Here is a 20,092-nt window from a genome sequence, read left to right as displayed (position 1 = left end):
CTGAGAGGTAAATATTGACTTTTATTTGCTATTTGTAAGCCCACTGCCAAACTGTTAATAATGTCTGCTACTTTGCTAGCAGCTGGGTAAAAAGTGAAGTTTCCTCGTAATTTTAATAGCTACTGGGCAAACAGTGCATACAGTTTGCTATTTAGCCAGGTGAATAATGAATATCTTTACTATTTTCTACTCTGCCATTCAAACAGTACATGATGTCTACTATTTAGCCACAGGCCAGGTAAAGAGTACAGTTCATTTTGCTATTTGCATTGTTGCTGGACATATAATGCATAATCTGTTATTTAGCCCAAAGTAGGTTAAATAGTGACGTTTTCTTATTAGTTGTACGGCTGGTGGATAAACGGTGCAGAATCTCCACTATTTAGCTAGCGGCCTAGTAAACAATGAAATTTGGCCAGACAGTGAAGGGACTCCTTTTCCCCACTGGCCAGCTAAATAACCACCATTGGAAAAAAAAAAAATTAGTTTGTTTCCTCCTACCTATTTCAATGTATGAAAGTTCCATTTGTATAAAGTGGCTGTAGATTGGCACCAACATTTTGTGAATGTAAAATAATTTTGAGACCCGACCTACGTACTAATAAGTCTGTTCACAAAGTTCCGAAATGTAGGGAGTCGAGATCTAACATACCTGATGAGTGATGGCGCGAGATTACCAGTTTAGTATATTTCTAAAACATCATACTCACCTGGGTCCATAAACATACACACTTTAAACCGGTAATCTATTTTCTGCCGATCAGGAGTTTATACTTTATACCTGTACACCATAACTTACCAATTCCTTGTCACTTGTATATTCTAATTTCTTAGGTCAATGAATCAGATAGTTAGAATAATAGGTATAGAATAACAATTTACTTTTCTCATGGAATGACTACAGATTCTGGAATGTTTTTAACACTTTATCTATGCAATATTTTGTGAGTCAAATACCAATACATGTCGATTAATAACTTTGTAAGTAGGAAAATAATGATCAATGGAAAAATCTTTAGAGACTTAGCAACATTTTTAGACATTGGTACCTGGGAAGGGTGAGAAAAGGAAACGGTACAAAGACATACCACACAGATTTATATTTACCTAGAATGGTGTGAGGACCAACCCCTGGCCAAGGGCTGGAAAGAAAGGGCTCCCGACAAACAGGAGCCGACAGGTCAGGACAGGTGCAGGAGAGGACAGGTAACCTCTTCTAAGTGCAACACCAGCGTCACACCCCTCTCTGCAGCTACTCTTGTTCCCTTCCAGATGGACAGTCTTCTCCTTCAGCAATCTCCTGATTCTACTTTCGAAGTGCTCGACCAGCCCTCTGAGTTCTGCGGCATCCACAATCTTCTTCAGCATACGTTGGGTCAGTGACAGGTCTGTGACAAGTCGGACAATCTAACTGACTAAGCCTACCTTAGTTATACCATTTTCCAGGGTATGTACCACCCCCCCAATGTTGCAAATGTATGTATTCCATTCATTTAATTGGTCAGTAAGATAGGGAGAGGTCATCACACCATACTAGTATGAGGTCATTTTCCTTTAGTTTAATTGATCTATGTTCCCGCCCATAATTTACTTTCCTAAGCTTTTATTCGACCCAACAATATTCATTTCATTTCATATGCAATGTATACAATTTATACACTTGTTTTTCTTCCTCTCTCCGGGTCAAGAGGTGAGGTTCCCAGGCGCATCGAGGTTAAGATGGGATTTGGCAGACATTCAATGCCATGACTTCAAGGATTTCAGAGCTTAAGTGCGCACATGCAGTGAATCCAAGATGGAGAATTCAGACACCCTTCAGGCCCAAATACGAGCTATTAATAAAGTCAAAGATAGACACATTAGAATACGAAAATAAATAAATGCACTGTTTACCACTTATTTCTACTCTAATCCCATTACTTTATTTTAACTATTGCATTAGCAGATTAGCAAGACACGCGAGGTTTAGTTCAAGCAAAAGCATATGCATTAGCATGTGAGTTTCAAAGCGGCCATTTTAGACACTACTGCGCAGCTGCAAAGATTTCCCACCAAAAGCAAAGAACGTCATACTACGTAGATGTAGTAGACGCATGCGCAGAAGAGTTCCCGCTTTTTCAGCAGCCATTTTTAGACACTCGAATTACTGGTTAGTAAGCACATTGAAAAGCTTCCCATAGATACTGAAATGCTGTGTGGTGCAATTATTAGTACTTACAAACCATGTTGTTTAATGTATGACATGTTATTTCGAGAGAATTGAGTCCGATCAAGTTTCTTCACGTATGAAACCTTGCTCCATCATGAGGTAGGTCGCAAATTGCGATTCACTAAAATTGTATGGCGTCACAGGGTTGGTGGCCTGATGGGGACAGCGGACCACAATGTCTGTGATCACTTTTTAAATAAAGTCAATGTAGCATCCTTCACTCTCAGAATTAGCTGTGGAGTGCACAGTGTGACATCATAGAATCAATGTTGTAACCACAGTGACTAGAATGTATGTTTTTGAAGCAGAGACTGTTACTGCTCTGGACTGCTCTGGACTTGGATGGGATCTGGATGTGTCTCTCTTTCCTGGAATAAACCTAAGCTTCCTTTCAACTATAATACTGAGTCAGCCTCATCCTTCTTCAAAACCTGAATCTTACATTGGCGTAGTCGGCAGCTGAGGAAAAGAGAGGCTCAACAATCTCAACAATCTCAAATATCCAGCACTTGGCTTCAAGATACTGTTTCCATCTTCTTTCTGTGTTTGTGATTACACCAGCGGCTGATAATTCAGACTTGTTTAGTCTAAATGGGCGTGCTTTGATCGCACCAGCGGCTGCATTATAAAATATTACAACTGTCTTCAAGTTACTACAGCGGCTGATAAACCGATCGCACCAGCGGCTGTGTTATAAGTATTACAAGACAACCTTGGAAGCTAATTTAGTTTGGTGACATCTCATGAAACGGTTTCCTCATTTTGATATGACTTAAACCTACTGCCTTTAATTTAAATTTTCGTGTCTTGATCACACCAGCGGCTGCTATTTATGACATTAGTTATGTTGTTTGCCGTGCTATGATTGCACCAGCGGCTGTATGATGTGACAGTTACATTTTGGGGAACGAGTCTTTTGAGTTTAATTATTGCCGCTTTTCTCAAAAGACTTTAATTAATGCCGCTTTTCTTTCACGTTGTGTAAAGCTACCAACTTCACAGGATATTCATCGACCTTAACAGTTGTTCGTGAAGTATTGCTTATTTCACAACGTCTGTGGAAACTTTTGAACACAAACAAGTCCTACCGGAGTTCGAGTGCCCATTCTTCTTGGCTCGCGTTAGAACTCGAGTGCCCTCTTCATCGTCAGTGCTCGAGTAATTCTTCGATGCTGGGCATTCTGAGTCTGAACGCCTTCTCTGCAACATGCTCTCCTTAGACGGCGCTGCGCAACGTTGTGACGTCAAGTTACACTCAAAACGTAACGTGGTGACCATCTTTGTAGTTTTAGGCATGAACTTGGTTTTAAAAAAAAAACGTGTTACTTTCTTGTGTGAAACTATATTTAAGGGTGTGTTACCTATCAATAACATGCGCATTTCTTCTGTTGGACATAGCATCTGACACCCAAACATCCATCCCATTATTCTTCTCACTTTATTTCCACAGCACCACCTAGTGGATGGTTTTATTTATTTATTTTTAATTATTTTCTTTTGCCATTGTAGTGTGATGTATATCTTGTTGTGATCTAATTTTATTCATATTATTACTTCACACTGTTCTTTCATTACTTTACTTACTAAAGTGCTTACTGGTTCTAAAGGAGAGTCAAGGTTTTGGTAATTCATTATTTAATTTTAGTGATGCAGAATGTAACTGCAGCTCCATTTTTTCTGTCAACTCCGGGTGATCCTCCTATTAAATGGCAGAAGTGGAAAAAAGTTTTCGAGCGTTACGCTAATGTTTGTGGTGTTAGCTTAAGTGCTGAACGCAAAACCTCCCTTCTACTCCATTGTCTTGGCTCAGAGGGTCAAGATGTTTTTGACCATTTGGCAGAACTTAGTTCTGAAGAAGAGAGAGGGCTTAATGAGTTTGAAATTTGCATGAAAAAATTGGACAATCATTATTTGCCCAAAGTTAGTACCATATTAGAAAGGTACCAGTTTGCAAAAAGATTACAAAATGAGGGAGAAACTGTTGAGGGGTATGTCACTCAGTTAAGAAAACTGGCATTTTCTTGCAAATTTGATAGTTCCATTGAAGAAAGAATCAGAGATCAATTCATGGTTGGATGCAATATTGAGAAGGTTCGTGATGAATTGTGGTTAAAAGATGAACCATCTTTAGATGAAGTTCTTCAACTAGCTAAGAGGGTGGAACATTCATTAAAATGTGTTGATACCTTGAATAAAGACAAACAACCCTCGGTTCAAGTTGTTAAAAATGCTGTGAGTGACTTATCAAAAGGCTCAAATTCTGATAATCCTGTTAAGACTAAAAAGAAATCTTTTGTACCTAAATGTTTTAGATGTGACAAGGTTGGTCATTATGCTAATGACGCAAAATGTCCTGCTTTTATTGCTATATGTTCAAAGTTTAAGAAGAAGGGTCACTATTCTAATCTGTGCAAAAGTAAAATTCCCTCAGCTTCAGTAAAAGTTGTTGATAATGAGTCCTTGGAGGAGGATTTTGTTTGTGGACAGGTCAAGTCACTTCGACAGCTGATCTTAGAAATTGTCCTGTTGACAAAATGTTTATTGAGGGTGAGTCAACTGATGTCCTTTTTGATTCTGGGGCCAAAATAACAATTATATCTAGCAATTTCTATTTGGGAAAACTAACCAACAAAGTTCAGTTGTCAAGAGCTGACATTCGTCCTTTAGCGTATGGAGGTAAACTCATACCTTTGTTGGGATGTTTTACAGGACGCATAGAATATAAGGATCGTTATACTGTAGGAAAGATCTATGTTTCGCAAAAAGGGGACAGTATCATCAGTTGGTTCCATCAGGGTGATCTGAACATAATGCTTGATCCTGGTTCTCCTAATCCTATTATACTCAAGGAACTGGTTAGTTCTGTTCAAACGGATTCTAATGTTGATTTATTGCGTCGCATTAGAATACAATTTCCTAAAGTATTTAGGGATGAACTAGGATGTCTCAAAGATTTCAAACTGGAGATTCCCATAAGAGCTGATTCTCAACCTTATACTTGCAAGCCTAAATGTGTTCCCATAGCTTTAAGGGATGAAATGATAAGTGAGCTGGAGAAATTGAAGTTAGGAGGGATTATTGAAGAGGTCACTGGAACTGATTGGATTGCACCTGTGGTGGCTGCTCGCAAACCCAACGGGTCATTGCGTTTATGCATTGATTTGAGGCAGCTTAACAAGTGTGTCATTAGTGATAGATATCCCCTGCCTAATATCTCAGATCTATTAACTAAAGTGGGTGGTGCCAAAATGTTTAGTACATTAGATTTGGCTTCCGCCTATCACCAGATCGAGCTAAAAGAATCTTCAAGAAACTTTACGTCTTTTACTACACCTTTTGGGATGTATAGGTTCATCAGAATGCCATTTGGGCTTGTCTCAGCTGCTTCTGTTTTTCAGCGCATCATGGAAAGGGTACTTAAAGGTTGCAAAGGAGTGTGTATCTACCAAGACGACATTTTGGTTTTTGGTAAGAATGATGAAGTGTCATTTTAGAGTCTCCTCAATCCATTATTTGGGTCACACCATTTCCAAAGATGGAATTGTGCCAAAGGCAAATTTGGTGGATACTATAACTAGGATGCCTTCTCCCTCTTCTAGAGAAGAACTCATGAAATTCTTTGGAATGATTGAGTACTACAATAAATTTGTAAAAGGTTTTGCTGAACAGTGTGTCAGTTTAAGAAGTCTGCTAAAAAAGGGTTCTGAGTTTATTTGGAATGCTGATTGTGAATCAGAATTTAAATCTCTTAAAGAGAAGCTTGAGAAAGCTCCTAATCTTAGAAGCTTTGATCCTCAAAAGGTTTCTATTCTCACCACTGATGCCAGTCTCAAGTGACTTGGTGCAGTTCTGCAACAGGAGAATGTTGGAGGTTTGGATACTATTATGTTTGCCTCACGTGGTCTCAAAGATCCTGAAACCCGCTATTCTGTTATTGAACGGGAAGCGCTTGCTGTGTTTTGGTCTGTCAAAAAAATTCAAAAAATTCTTGTGGGGAAGCAAATTTATAATTAAAACTGATCACAAACCATTGTGTGAAATTTTCTCTAAGAAGGGTATTGATTTAGTGTCCAGCAGAATAACCAGGTGGGTCATTGCGTTGCAAGAGTATGATTTTATAATAAAATACATACCTGTTGTTGATAATTGTGTAGCTGACACCCTGTCAAGGTTGGTTGATGTTTCTCATGATGAGTTATTTGAATGTGACAGTGATGAAGATAGCTATCAGGTTTGCCCAGTGTTTGTGGAAGTTATTGATGAGGCTGAGTGGCGCTCAAAATTGTTTTCGGATCCAATTCTCTCATGTGTTATGTCTCTTTTGCAGAAGGGTTGGCATTCTAAGAAACAGGCCTCTATTGAGTGTGCCAAGTTCTGGGGCGTCAAAGATGAGTTGGCAGTGTGTAATGATCTTTTGGTTTGTGGGACTAGATTAGTTCCTCCTTCTGAACTGCGTAAGAACATCATTGATTTGGCTCATGAATCACACTCTGGAATGACAAAAACAAAAGAAAGAGTTCGCTCTTCATACTGGTGGCCTGGTATGGATTTGCACATTGAGCGGGTCATAAGGGAGTGTGTGATTTGTAATTTGAGTGATAAGTCTAAAGTTGTGAGAGTGTAACCTATGGATATCAGGGACCTCCCAAGTGGTCCTTGGAAGGAGATCTCGTTTGATATTCTGGGTCCCATTTATACTGATGGTCAACAGGTTTTCATTTTTGTGTTAATGGATTTGTTTTCCAAATGGCCTGAGATACACTTCACATCGAGCATTGAGACTAGCAATGTTGTGAAATTTTTAGAGGCCCTGTTTGCAAGAGAAGGTTTTCCACAATCCATCCTTACTGATAATGGGGTCCAATTGGTTTCAAAAGAAATGAAGTCTTTCCTATATATGAGTGTGGTGTAAGTCACAAGAAATGTGCTCTTTATCACCCTGAAACCAATGGAATGGTGGAAAGATTTAATAAGGTACTTAAGGAAACCATCTCTTGGGCTAAAGGGGCAGCCTTAATTGGAAAGAACAAGTTCTTAAAAAGGTAGAGAACTAAAGGCTCACTCCTCACACCTCCGCTGGTAAATCTCCTTTCGTTCTCTTTAAAGGAAGATCACCTTGTACCTTGTTAGAACCAACCTGGGTGAAAGATCTTGAAAAAGAAATTGCTAATTGCTCTAGGGATTGTAATGTAAATAAAGATTTAGACTGGCGTGAGAAAGAGATACTGAATTCTTCTAATAGGAAACTTTATTTTGATTCTAAACATGCTGCAAAAGTTACATGTGTAAATGTTGGTGATTTGGTTGTGATTAAGCTTCCGGGTAAAAAAGTTAAATTTTCAAAACCAATTAAAGTGGTAAAAGTATTCAAAAATGCTGTGAGAACTTTGGATCATAGAATCTGGAACTTGAATAGAGTTTGTGTTTTCTCAGGCAATCATCAAATTTGTGATTCTGAGGTTGACTCAAAAGATGGTGATTCTGAGTATGACACAAACAATGAAAGTCAAAGGGTGTTTCGACGCTCCTCCAGAATCGTCAGGAAACCTTCTCATTTGAAGGACTATGTGTCTTGATTTACATGATAGTTACCTTCAGTTATTATTTCCATGTTTAAGAATAGTTTGGGGTAAGATGTTTTCTTTCTTGATTTACATGATTGTTACCTTCAGTTATTATTTCCATGTTTTAGAATAGTTTGGGGTAAGATGTTTTTTTTATTTTCTTTTGTTTTTGTTATGGGGGGAAGATGTGTAGCATCCTTCACTCTCAGGATTAGCTGTGGAGTGCACAGTGTGACATCATAGAATCAATGCTGTAACCACAGTGACTAGAATGTATGTTTTTGAAGCAGAGACTGTTACTGCTCTGAACTGCTCTGGACTTGGATGGGATCTGGATGTGTCTCTCTTTCCTGGAATAAACCTAAGCTTCCTTTCAACTATAATACTGAGTCAGCCTCATCCTTCTTCAAAACCTGAATCTTACAGTCACTTTTTTTTTTAATAGAGAAATCATGGCTGCTTTTAATAGGAAAAGTGTATCTTTTTTACATTTGGGTGACAGTTGCCATTCATCCCCTGTACCACTGCTTTATCCTCAAGAAACCTTTTATTAAAACATTATTTACTTTGCTGCTGCCGGAAATTTCCTCATGCACAAAGCACTTTATTGAAGCCAATATTTTTTAAAGTCTCGGGTTTCCACCTGCAAGGGTGCTTGGAACTTTTGCCGTACAACTAATATTCCGAATAATTTTCTTGCTTAGGCAAGTTTATTGACTTGGGTGCGCTACTAAGGCGCAAGCCAGATGTTAGGCTTTGCTTCAGCTCACAGTCCTCTGCCTCACTTCCTGCATAACCTATCTCAACATCAACCACAGTTTGATTGGAATGCTTTAAAAGCATGAGGGGTGGGACCATTCACCAATCACTGCTGCCTCTTCTTTCAACGTGCATCCCCTCTAAGAAAAATGTGAGTAAGGTAATGCATCATCCTGAGCCTTCTTCTGACAAGATTCCCTTGTGGCCTGATAGTTTAAGATCTGACTCTTACTGGATACAACTGTGATAGAATAGGTCATTGTTTGAGTAATCAGCTTATTTCTTGGATTATCAGCGTTCAAACTAACTCACTTTCTTTTCATGTTTAAGAAAAAAAGAAGATTCAGAGGGGAAGGAAGCAGGGAGGATGAAAGTGAATACATCTTTTGTACATTTCATGCATGTTTTGCTAAAAAGAACAAAAGAAAGAAAATGTATTCACTAAATAGAGCTTTCTACCCTTTTCATGTATTTTCGAGATCTTCAGATCCCTATGGAGAAAGAAGTGTTGAGCACCAGTTCTCGTCTGTTTAAACAACTGCAATTCTGCCCCCATGCTTGTTTAGCAATTAATAAGGAGATTAAGGAAATGCTTTAAATAGAATCGAAGAACCCAGAAAAGGTGGATCATCCTAATTTTTTAACAAAATTATATCATTTGGCGAACAATACCATGGAATTTCACATATCTATTAAGATTGAGCTGAGGCTGCCTAACCTGACTAATCATTCAACTGGTTTAGCTGAGGAGGTCTCATTAGAGGACTTTGTAAGTCATAAGATGGAAACTCTCCTAAAAAATGGTATTCAGATTTAAAACTTGGTTCCCAATCTCTTGTTATGGACGTTCAGGCTTTGATTTGAACCGTTCAGAAAAGGGTGGAATGTTGTAATTTATTTGCAAATGTGGAGATACAAGCACAATTTCTATCAGATGTTTTTTGTGTCATTTTGAAAGCTTTAATATTCTCTATCATGTCAAATGTTGAGGTCTAGTGCAAGATTTACATTAGAGATTGGAAGGCAGAAGGGGCTCAGAAGGTGGGGCTCCTCCATATGAGCTGCTCTTTTTTGGAAGTAAAATTGTTTGGAGACCAGTTGAAAGATATATTATGGAGGGCTTTCAAGAACCAGAAGCATGGACAGGTGTTTATATCTCAAACCAAGCCAGATCCTCCGTGGAGTACCTCAAGGAGAACGCATTAGAGGGGGTTTCAATTTCAGATTTGGAAGAACTAGCCAAATCAGCCCTTTTCTTTTATGGATAAAAACTCTAAACCCCTCCTCCACCATAGCCCAGGTGGTGTTCCTGACTATACCAAGTGTCCGCTTGGAGGGCATCTCTCTCTTTTTCTACTAAAATGCTCAATCACATGCGTTCCTTAGATACTGGGAAGTGGCTATATGCTGGAAGTTGAGGATATCCATCTATAAGCAAGACCAGTGAATCTCACGCACTCGAAAAATCCAGTGAAGATTTTGTCTCTGACTCACTAAATTTTGAACTGTTGGTAAAAAATGCAATTTGGCCAGCACTAGAAAATCAAAAAGGGAAAATATTTTACATCTTCAGAAAAATAGAGACTGATAATCAATCTGAAAAATGTAAACTGTTCATGAAAAAGACCCATTTCAAGACTGAGACGCTGCAATCCATATTCCCTCTGGTAACTCCAGGGGAATAGATGAAAGCTCTGGACTTAAAGAATGTTTACCTAAACTGCCCCATTTATCCCCCACATCAGAAACTCATTAGATGTTGTGTAGAGGGTCATCACTGACAATCCAGGTACTTACCTTCTGACTAACGTCCTCTCTGAAGGTTTTTACAAATTCTTTGCCACTCACTGTGGCTGTTCTTAACAGCAAAATAATCGTAATCTACCCTTACTTGTCCTCTGGCTTATCCGTTCATCATTAAAGACAACTCTTCAAAGTCCTAACTGAGAGTCAAGGTGGATATTACTATTCTTTCAAGATGTGTTTGATATACGCTGGTGGCGCCCAGTGTGACAATATTTGATGGCACCCCCAATGACCAACTCCACCCTGGATTTCCTCACCACCACAATTTAACAGTGCCCCTCAAGTGTCCATAACCACTCTCTCTCTGATGTATTAAATTCGTTTTTTAGCGCCACTCATACCAGTGTACAGTGTCAGAGCACTTTACATCACACGCATTCTGCAGAGACAATCAATCATAGGTGTGTAAATCAGTGTACAGGAACCGTCACATAAGACAGAGGACTACACATTTTAGGAGTCAGTATAGTTTAATAGTGCTTGGTCTAGAGAAGCACATACTCAGAATTTAAAACGTAACACTGTGGTTGGGGATTCTCTTTAATAACCAGGATTGATTTTTTATCCAAACACACCCTTTTGCCAACATTAGGATAGTGAAAGACCGGGGAAAAAATAATAAGGCTCCAACTATGCCTTGTAGATTGCATGCAGCTGTTTGATGACAGTTAATAGCTCATTGTTCTATATTAGGATTTAAATTTTTAAACTGCAAGTAACAATAGAATCTCTCAAAAGCAGTAACCCACTGACCTATTTACATGATAGGCACTCTGTGATCTGCATGGTGCATGTTCTTTGCAGCAGGCATATTTACTCACTGTGCTACCTTACATGAGTCAAAACTTGTAATGTAATGGATTTGTGACATATGATCTTATTCTTTAAAGTATTATGCTTTTATGATTTAAGTGTTGAAATCGAATAAAGCTTATTTTGATTTGATTTGATTTGAGTCAAAACTTCCACTAGACAAACCTCCAATCTTTCTCTAGAAATAACATTAATCACAGGAGTTATCTTGACAATTTTTGTTGCCTGAAAATTGCTGGAGGCCCAAAACGTGGCAACAGGTGCGTTTCAAACCATGATATACTTGCAAACATGATACCCCCACCCACAGTCTGCGCCCGGTGCAGTTGCACCAGTCGCACCACACTAGAGACAGCTCTGGATAAAGGTCTGGCCACTACTCAATACTTTAAACGTTGAATAGACAGTGATAAGGGCAGCAGGAGCTCCTTGGAACATTCTGGACATGGATTCCTTGGTTAGTAAGGTTTCAAAGGATTTTTCTTTGATAAGACCATTTATGAAATCACCATGTCCTTCTTGGGATCTACCTCTAGTCCTTGAAGCTTCACAGCCTCATCCTTTTGAGCCTTTGGTGGAAGTTAGCTGGAAACATTTGTCCTTTAAGGTGTTCTCTTTGGCATTCATAACATCAGTCCGTAGACGAAGTGAGTTGGGTTTGTTGTCTAATAAACCCTGCTATTGGAAAGGGGCAACCACTCGGTCCCCCCGAACGTATGGTCGGGGGCCGGGATCCTCCCGGGAAACCATTTTGGGCGGGGGGGCGTGTTACGGCTGGTATGCCCGAAGCGGCATAGCCGGGGCGCGCCTTTTCCCGCCCAAGAGGGGTTGTCCTAGACACCTACACCGATGGCCACGCCCAGTAGGCGTACCAGCGGAGGGTTCACGCCCTCCCGAAGAGGAATAAAGAGAGCGGGAATCCGAAGAAGCATCCTCTTGTTCCGGTGCTTGGAAGCTGCACCCACTCGTTGCACGTGAGTCCTCGACGGAACAAGGAGCAATTTTGAGAACTTGTAATTCTTGTGTTTCTCTTTCAGCGACTTCGAGGCTAAGGATCCAGGACCGTGTTGATCAACTCGGATCGAATATTCGATAACTATGCCTGGCAAGAAGGCAGGAAAGAAGTCCGGGACTGACCAGATGCTTCGCATGCTGATAAGAGATATGGCGAGCATGAAGAAGCAGATGGCTGCGATGAACAATACGGGTAAACCAAAGAAGGTAATAGGCCCGGCATTGCCGGGAGTTGTCCCCGCGGGTAGGGGTAAACGGGTCAGGAATAGGGCGGCAGGGGAGGAGGTCCTGGTTCCCGAGGTGCCCCCGGCAAGCCCGGCCAGTCCAGTCGAGGCCCCGGTACCAATCCCGGACGCGGGTCAACCGATTCCGGTTGTTGTTACGCCCGCCAACGAGGAGGACATGCCTCCAGAATTAGCCGCCCAGTTGGCCGCATGGCTCGGCAGGAAAACAGGGGGTGCTACGGCACCTGAAGACACGGCCGAAGAGGCCAAGTTACTAATGCAGCAGTTGGAATGACCGGCAGCTGGCGTTGGAAAAACAGCGGGAACGACAATGGAGCCGGGTAAGCAGGCATTGCCAATGGCGAGGGAGGGGTCTTTGCCCTCAAGACGGGAGAGGGTGGTCCAACATATACCGTTGGCCACAAAAGAATTGATATGGGCTGATAAGTATGTAAATATGTTTTCTCTGCTGACTGACCATCGCGAGATGGAGTATGCTAAAATGCAGAAAGATTTGTGGCACCCGAGTGTATGGCGAGCAAAAATGGCGGGATTCAGGGTTGATGAGACAATCACAAATTGGGCCAAGGCCTTTGCGATGTTTACTGCAATTATTGGGGAACGTAAGGCCGAGGTTTTGCCCGAATTGTCCTGCTATCAGGCACGAATAATTGATTTTTATGAAACACATGAGGGCAATGAGTGGATGGGTTACGATATGAAGTTCCGTAAGGCCAAGGAGTACGATTCATCTCTGACGTGGGATTGTCTCGACTCGATTTCTTGGCAGAAGCAGCTCCTGCCGGGTGCGACGAAGTCGTCCTCGCTAGGCGGAAATGGGTCGGGCCTTCCCGCCAACAGCCCGCGGTGCCCTTTCGAGCGGGCCCCGGTGGCGACCACCAAGCAAGGACTGGTGGGAATGGGGGTAAGAGAGAGGTCTGTTGGAATTTTAACAGGGGCAATTGCACCAGGCCACAAGGGACATGTAAGTTCAGACATGCGTGTGCAGGTTGCGGGAATTCCTCGCACCCCGAGAGTTCGTGCAGATCCAGGAATAGTGGGACGGGGGGTAGAGGAGGGTCCAAACAGGACTGAGGGGGGATCACTGTGTACCGCTACCTACCCCCGTTGATATCATGGCAATGATCCCCTGGCTAAACGAATACCCTGATCATGTCTCCGCTGGGGTGTTGAGGAATGGCTTCTTATATGGTTTCCACATCCCGGCGGGGGATTTTCGTGGGGAACCACTTTGTAGAAACCAACTGTCGGCTCAGCATAATCCAGCGGTGGTGGAGAGGAAGATTGCAAAAGAGGTTGCCCTTGGCCGGGTTGCTGGCCCATATAGCCACCCGCCAGTAACTAATTTCATCTGTTCCCCTTTAGGAGTTTTTCCCAAGAAGGACCCAGGGGAATTTAGGCTGATCCATAACTTATCAGCTCCGAGGGGTCTCTCGGTGAACGATGCGATTGACCCGGGAGTTTGTTCGGTGCGGTACGCATCCTTCGATGATGCCGTCACCATGTTGAATCGCCTAGGGCCAGGAGCGCTGATGGCGAAGTCAGATATCGAGTCGGCGTTCCGGTTGCTCCCGGTACACCCACGGGATCAGCGTCTGTTAGGCTTTGTGTTCCAGGGACGTTACTACATGGATAGATGTATGCCAATGGGTTGCTCCATCTCTTGTGCTTATTTTGAGAAATTCAGCTGTTTTTTGGAATGGGCATTCACCAAAGCCACTGGCCTTAGCCATGTTATGCATTACTTGGATGATTTTTTGTTCTTGGGGGCAGCCGGCGACACAAAATGTGCACAGGCGCTACAGGAATTTTGCACCCTCATGAAGGGATTCGGAGTGCCATTGGCACCAGGTAAGATGGTTGGACCATCTACTTCACTCGAGTTTCTGGGAATTGAGCTCGATTCTGTTGAGGGATGTTTCCGTTTGCCAGTAGGGAAAGTAGCAAAATTCAGGGCTTCCCTGGAACTGTGCCTTAGCAAGGAGAAAGTTACCCTCCATCAGTTACAACAAGCAGTGGGTCAGCTTAACTTTGCCCTAAGAGTGATACCAATGGCCCGCCCCTTTTCCCGCTCTATCGCACAAGCTATGGTTGGTCTCAAGGAAGGACACCACCGCACGAGACTGTCTGCAGAGGCGCATATGGTTGGCATTTCTGGCGGATTTCAACAGTCGAGTGGTGTGGAACAAGCCGCAAGCGTCTTCGGACGAGCTGGGTTTGTGGACCGACTCGGCGGGGAGCGTGGGATTTGGCGCCATCTTTGGTAATCGATGGTCGGCGCAAAAATGGCCGACGTGGTGGCACACCAGCGGTCTCACAGGTAACATTGGGTTCCTCGAGTTATTCCCCATTTTTGTGGCTCTGATGGCATGGCCGGATGAGCTCAGAGATCGCTCTGTGGTGTTTTGGTCCGACAATATGACTGTTGTTGAATGTATAAATAATCAGGCAGCGCGCTGCAAGTGGATATTGAGATTATTGAAGGAAATTGTACTACTTTGCATGAGACTGAACGTGCAATTCAGGGCGAAACATGTGCCGGGTGAACTGAATCAGGCTGCTGATGCACTCTCTCGTTCACACATGCAGGCTTTCAGGGGTTATCTACCTTCCGGGGACCTAGCGGCGGCACCATTTCCCGAAGCACTCTGGCTACTCGGTGCCCCGGATTACAAGACCTCGTGGCAGCAAGCTTAGCCCCCAGGACGAGGAAGGCATACGAAGGAGCGTTTCGTTCCTATTGTGCATTTTTGGGTCCGGCAGGGGAGGACAAATGGGGTCAGGAGGATTGCTTCCTAAAGTTTCTGGTAGCATTACACAGGGAAGGCCGATCAGTAGCAACGGCCAATAGGCACCGGGCCGCCATTTCATTCATGGCGCAGGCGCATGGCATCAAGGACCCGACATCGTCCTTTCTGGTAAAGAAAGCCCTTCGTGGTTGGCAACGCCTGGAAGGTCGTACAGTAGACGAGAGGTGCCCGATTGGGTTAGAAAGGTTGTCCCTGCTTATGTCGATACTTCCCACGACATGTTCCTCCCATTTCGAAGCAGTTCTGCTCCGGGCCGCTTTCGCATTAGCGTTCCATGGGGCTATGCGGGTGGGCGAACTGGTCGCAAAGAATAAGAAAGATATGGAGGGAGGTCTGTGTCGGGATCACATCCTCATTAGGGGTGATTCAATGGTAGTCACAATAGCCAAGTCCAAGACTGACCAGAGAGCTATGGGAGACAGTATTGTTGTCCAGCGCATGCGAGGGTCCCCCATGTGCCCGGTAAAGTGCGTTGAGGAATATTTGGCGCAAAGGGCGGATACATGGGGGGGGGAGCCTGCTGAGACACATTGATGCCACCCCACTGACGAGGTTTCAGTTTCAGAGGGTGCTAACAATGGCAATCCCAGCGGCGGGCTTGGACCCGTGCGATTTTAGGACCCACTCCTGTAGGATAGGGGCTGCTACTGAGGCTACAGCCAGGGGTCAGAGTGTTGAAGAGGTGAAACAACTGGGACGATGGTCCTTAAATTGTTTTAAAAGGTATGTGCGATTGCACATGTTGTGAAGTCAAGTTACATGCACTCACGCTTCTTGTCTTCTGTTTGATTTACAGTTTCGCGAGCATGTTATGCGGGGCGGAATTTGCAGTCGACCCGGCACCAGGGGACCAGCGGTCAGAGATCACCGGCTGAGGAGAGAGTGGTGTGGGTCGTGGGCCACTCATACATGAGGCGGGCCGGGGACGTATTCAAAGCAGGTGACGTGACTCACGCAGCTGGGGAATACGGGTACAGAGTGACCTTCCACGGAAGGGGCGGGCTCTGTATTGACCAGTTTGAATCTTTTGTCGAGGAACTCTTAGGGCGGCAGAGGTCACTGCCATCTGTAATCATAGTACCCCTGGGGGGCAATGACATGGTGACACTCGGTAGGCAAGTACTACTCGATCGAGTTTTGTCTACCGTTAGCTGGCTGGCGAGAAGGATCCCGGGGTGCACGATAGCATGGTCCCACATGATTCCCAGGAAGGTGTGGCGGGGGGGCCTCTCGGTGTCAGCACTGAACCATTCAGTGAAAAAGGTCAACAACAAAATTGGTAGGTTGTTTCGCTCGGCGCAGTTGCACAGTATTCCCCATGGGTGTATTCGGGGGGATCACATGTATCTCGATGATGGGGTTCACTTGTCCCGGGAGGGGAATGTCTTACTCATAGGAGACTTCGTAGCATGGCTAAGGGGTTTAAGAAAGCATGACCTTTAGGAGGAGTTTATGGGGGGCCGGATAGCCGGTCAACTATCCGGCCTGTGGCGGTAAGGTCATGATCGGTGAGCAGTAATTTCAAGGTCCCTAGAGGGGGGCGCCACCCACTATGGATGGGAGCGCCAGGGGAAGGCGGCCATTGGCCCCTCCCACGGGGAGGCGGCACCCACTAAGTATGGGTCACCTAGGGGAAGACGGCCATAGGCCCCTTCCAGGGGAGGAGGCGGCTATATGCACCTCCTACGAATTTCCCGGGGCCCGGATATCCGCGACGGCGGATGTGATAGACAGTGTGGGGTGGGAGGGGGAGTCCACGCTGCCTTCTTACAGACACCTCACACGGGTCCTCGGACGACCTTTAAGATGGCATCGAGTTAAAATGGGGGGCCCCCACAAGACAAGGGAAATTGGAGTTGGCACAGAGGGTACAGTCCTCTGCGCGGCCGCCACTCACACCGTGAGGGCGAGAGTTTTGGTAGTAGAGATCTGACACCGGTTGCGACCTTGCCGTTGGCCCGTAATGCTAGGATCTACAATTTTAATTTAGAAAGTATGCATTTGCAGGATGTTAGACTCGGCTAGGAAAACCTTTGTACTAGAGATTTGTTAAGGTTAGCCAATGAACATGTCTTTATCGAAATGTAATAAATGAAAATTGTACATGATATGAAACTTTTATTTTAATGTTTTAATTTTGTTTCATATTTTAATAAATACGGCCGGGAGGGTAACTCCCTCTCGCCTTCCAAAAGTTTAGAACTGCGTCCGTCTTCCCATCCTTGGGGATTGTGTTGGGAGGGGGTGACAGGCATCCCGGCCATATGGAAAGGGGCGACCACTCGGTCCCCCCGAACGTATGGTCGGGGGCCCGAAACCTCCCGGGAAACCATTTTGGGCGGGGGGGGCGTGTCACGGCTGGTATGCCCGAAGCGGCGTAGCCGGGGCGCGCCTTTTCCCGCCCAAGAGGGGTTGTCCTAGACACCTACACCGATGGCCACGCCCAGTAGGCGTACCAGCGGAGGGTTCACGCCCTCCCGAAGAGGAATAAAGAGAGCGGGAATCCGAAGAAGCATCCTCTTGTTCCGGTGCTTGGAAGCTGCACACACTCGTTGCACGTGAGCCCTCGACGGAACAAGGAGCAATTTTGACCCCCCCACCAGCCCCTTATGGCAATGTTAGTACTGCAATAAAGTAATTTCCTTTGATAACATCTTCTTCCCTTTGTTTAAGCGGTATATAATGGTCTAGTTTAGTGATATGATGAATGTCTGAAGGTACTGTTTTTGGTAGTATAGACAAATATTGCAAATAAACAGGATACATTTTCTCCCTTAGTAGGTAATCAAATATCGTATTTATTTTTTGGTCGGGCGGTAAGGTCATGATCGGTGAGCAGTAATTTCAAGGTCCCTAGAGGGGGGCGCCACCCACTATGGATGGGAGCGCCCGGGGGGCGGCGGCCATTGGCCCCTCCCACGGGGAGGCGGCACCCACTAAGTATGGGTCGCCTAGGGGAAGACGGCCATAGGCCCCTTCCAGGGGAGGAGGCGGCTATATGCACCTCCTAGGAATTTCCCGGGGCCCGGATATCCGCGACGGCGGATGTGATAGACAGTGTGGGGTGGGAGGGGGAGTCCACGCTGCCTTCTTACAGACACCTCACACGGGTCCTCGGACGACCTTTAAGATGGCGTCGAGTTAAAATGGGGGGCCCCCACAAGACAAGGGAAATTGGAGTTGGCACAGAGGGTACAGTCCTCTGCGCGGCCGCCACTCACACCGTGAGGGCGAGAGTTTTGGTAGTAGGGATCTGACACCGGTTGCGACCTTGACGTTGGCCCGTAATGCTAGGATGTACAATTTTAATTTAGAAAGTATGCATTTGCAGGATGTTAGACTCGGCTAGGAAAACCTTTGTACTAGAGATTTGTTAAGGTTAGCCAATGAACATGTCTTCATCGAAATGTAATAAATGAAAATTGTACATGATATGAAACTTTTATTTTAATGTTTTAATTTTGTTTCATATTTTAATAAATACGGCCGGGAGGGTAACTCCCTCCCGCCTTCCAAAAGTTCAGAACTGTGTCCGTCTTCCCATCCTTGGGGATTGTGTTGGGAGGGGGTGACAGGCATCCCGGCCATATTGAGGATTTTTATCAGATAGACTGATCCTTAGATTAGGAGGACTTGGTTTCCATCCTAAAGGTATGTCTTCTTTCCATGAGGAGCAAGAAATATTTTTCCTTCTTCATTTCTTGCATCTACAATTCCTGAGAAGGATACTTTAAATACAGTGGATGTGCTGAGGGCACTGTAGATCTATTTGTCAATCTGGTGAGGTCACAAGACTGTAGATTGTGTGAAAATATTTTCATTATGGCATATTTTAATATGGACAGAAGGCTTCCTCCCCGACTTTGAGTAACTGGATTAGAACTCCTATGAGCATGGCCTATTTTTCACAGGACATAGGTTTACCAGATAAGGTGCTGGTATGTCTATTCGAGGAATAAGTTCTTCCTGGGCTGACGCTTGTGAGGCTTGATATATTTAAAGCACCACCTGGGCTACCCCGTCCACTTTTGTCTCATGGTATAGATTGGATATGGGAAAACTTGAGTCCATGGAGTTTGTTTCCAGAGTATCAGCAGCCACTCCTAGCCCTAGATTTGCATAAAAAATTGAATATCCTCATGCGCGCTAGCGGAATTCCGCTCCTGCGCTGAGATTTTTTAAAACACATGTTACGTGACGAGCTGGGCTCGTCATCAGCGTGCGAGGAGGCTACGCCATGACGAGCCCAGCTCGTCATTAGCGTGGAAGGGGATATGCAACAATTTGGAGTTTTTGTCATTCTTCAGTTGTGAATGTTGCTCTGGAAAATTGTTACCTGTTGGTAAACTCTGACAAACATTTTCTCTTACCAAAAATTACAACCGACCCTCTAGGTTTCCATTTCACACCATGGATTCCCTTATAGCTTAGTATGCAACAATTGTTGAGTTGAGTTTCTTCCCTCTTTATTTCCTGTATATTAGGAGAGGCATTAAGGGTGATGGAGGGCATAGTTTGCTATTTGATTGGCTTTAGCTGTGTCACGTGGTGCCTGGATAGAAGATTACAGACCTCATAAAAGAAGTATGGGAACAAGAAAAGGCTATTCGGAGTCATGAGATTGCCAGTAAGTAACTAAATAGTTTCTTAACATATCAGGTATCTTTTTCATATCTTTTGTTTTTGTCATAAATAGGGTTACAAAAAAGGACATGAAATCAGTAAATGTGTCATCACATACCTCACACATCTTTACTAACGATGGCACAAAATATTCATCGCACACTATCGCCAAGGCATAGAACATGTAGAGAGCCTAAGAAGAGAAAAAGGAAAAAGACATTGTGAAATGACCATACTTTTAGTTGAGCA

At 44.0% G+C, this 20,092-nt stretch overlaps 1 protein-coding gene across 2 annotated transcripts in view; it reads right to left on the bottom strand.

The window, feature by feature from the left end:
* The window catches only part of LOC147690098 (sodium/potassium/calcium exchanger 4-like), a 558,445-nt gene that overhangs the window by 412,953 nt on the left and 125,400 nt on the right, over nucleotides 1-20,092 (bottom strand). For both annotated transcript variants that reach the window (XM_086937689.1, XM_086937688.1), the window contains exon 4: nucleotides 19,962-20,036. In XM_086937689.1, coding sequence (XP_086793815.1) covers nucleotides 19,962-20,036 — 75 coding nt within the window. The remainder of the gene's footprint in view (nucleotides 1-19,961; nucleotides 20,037-20,092) is intronic.

This window comes from Lissotriton vulgaris, chromosome 9 (assembly GCF_964263255.1).
Source record: "Lissotriton vulgaris chromosome 9, aLisVul1.2, whole genome shotgun sequence".
In the NCBI taxonomy this organism is placed as follows: domain Eukaryota; kingdom Metazoa; phylum Chordata; class Amphibia; order Caudata; family Salamandridae; genus Lissotriton; species Lissotriton vulgaris.
The sequence above is the reverse complement of the archived record's forward strand: the minus strand, read 5'-3'. Positions and strand labels throughout refer to the sequence as shown.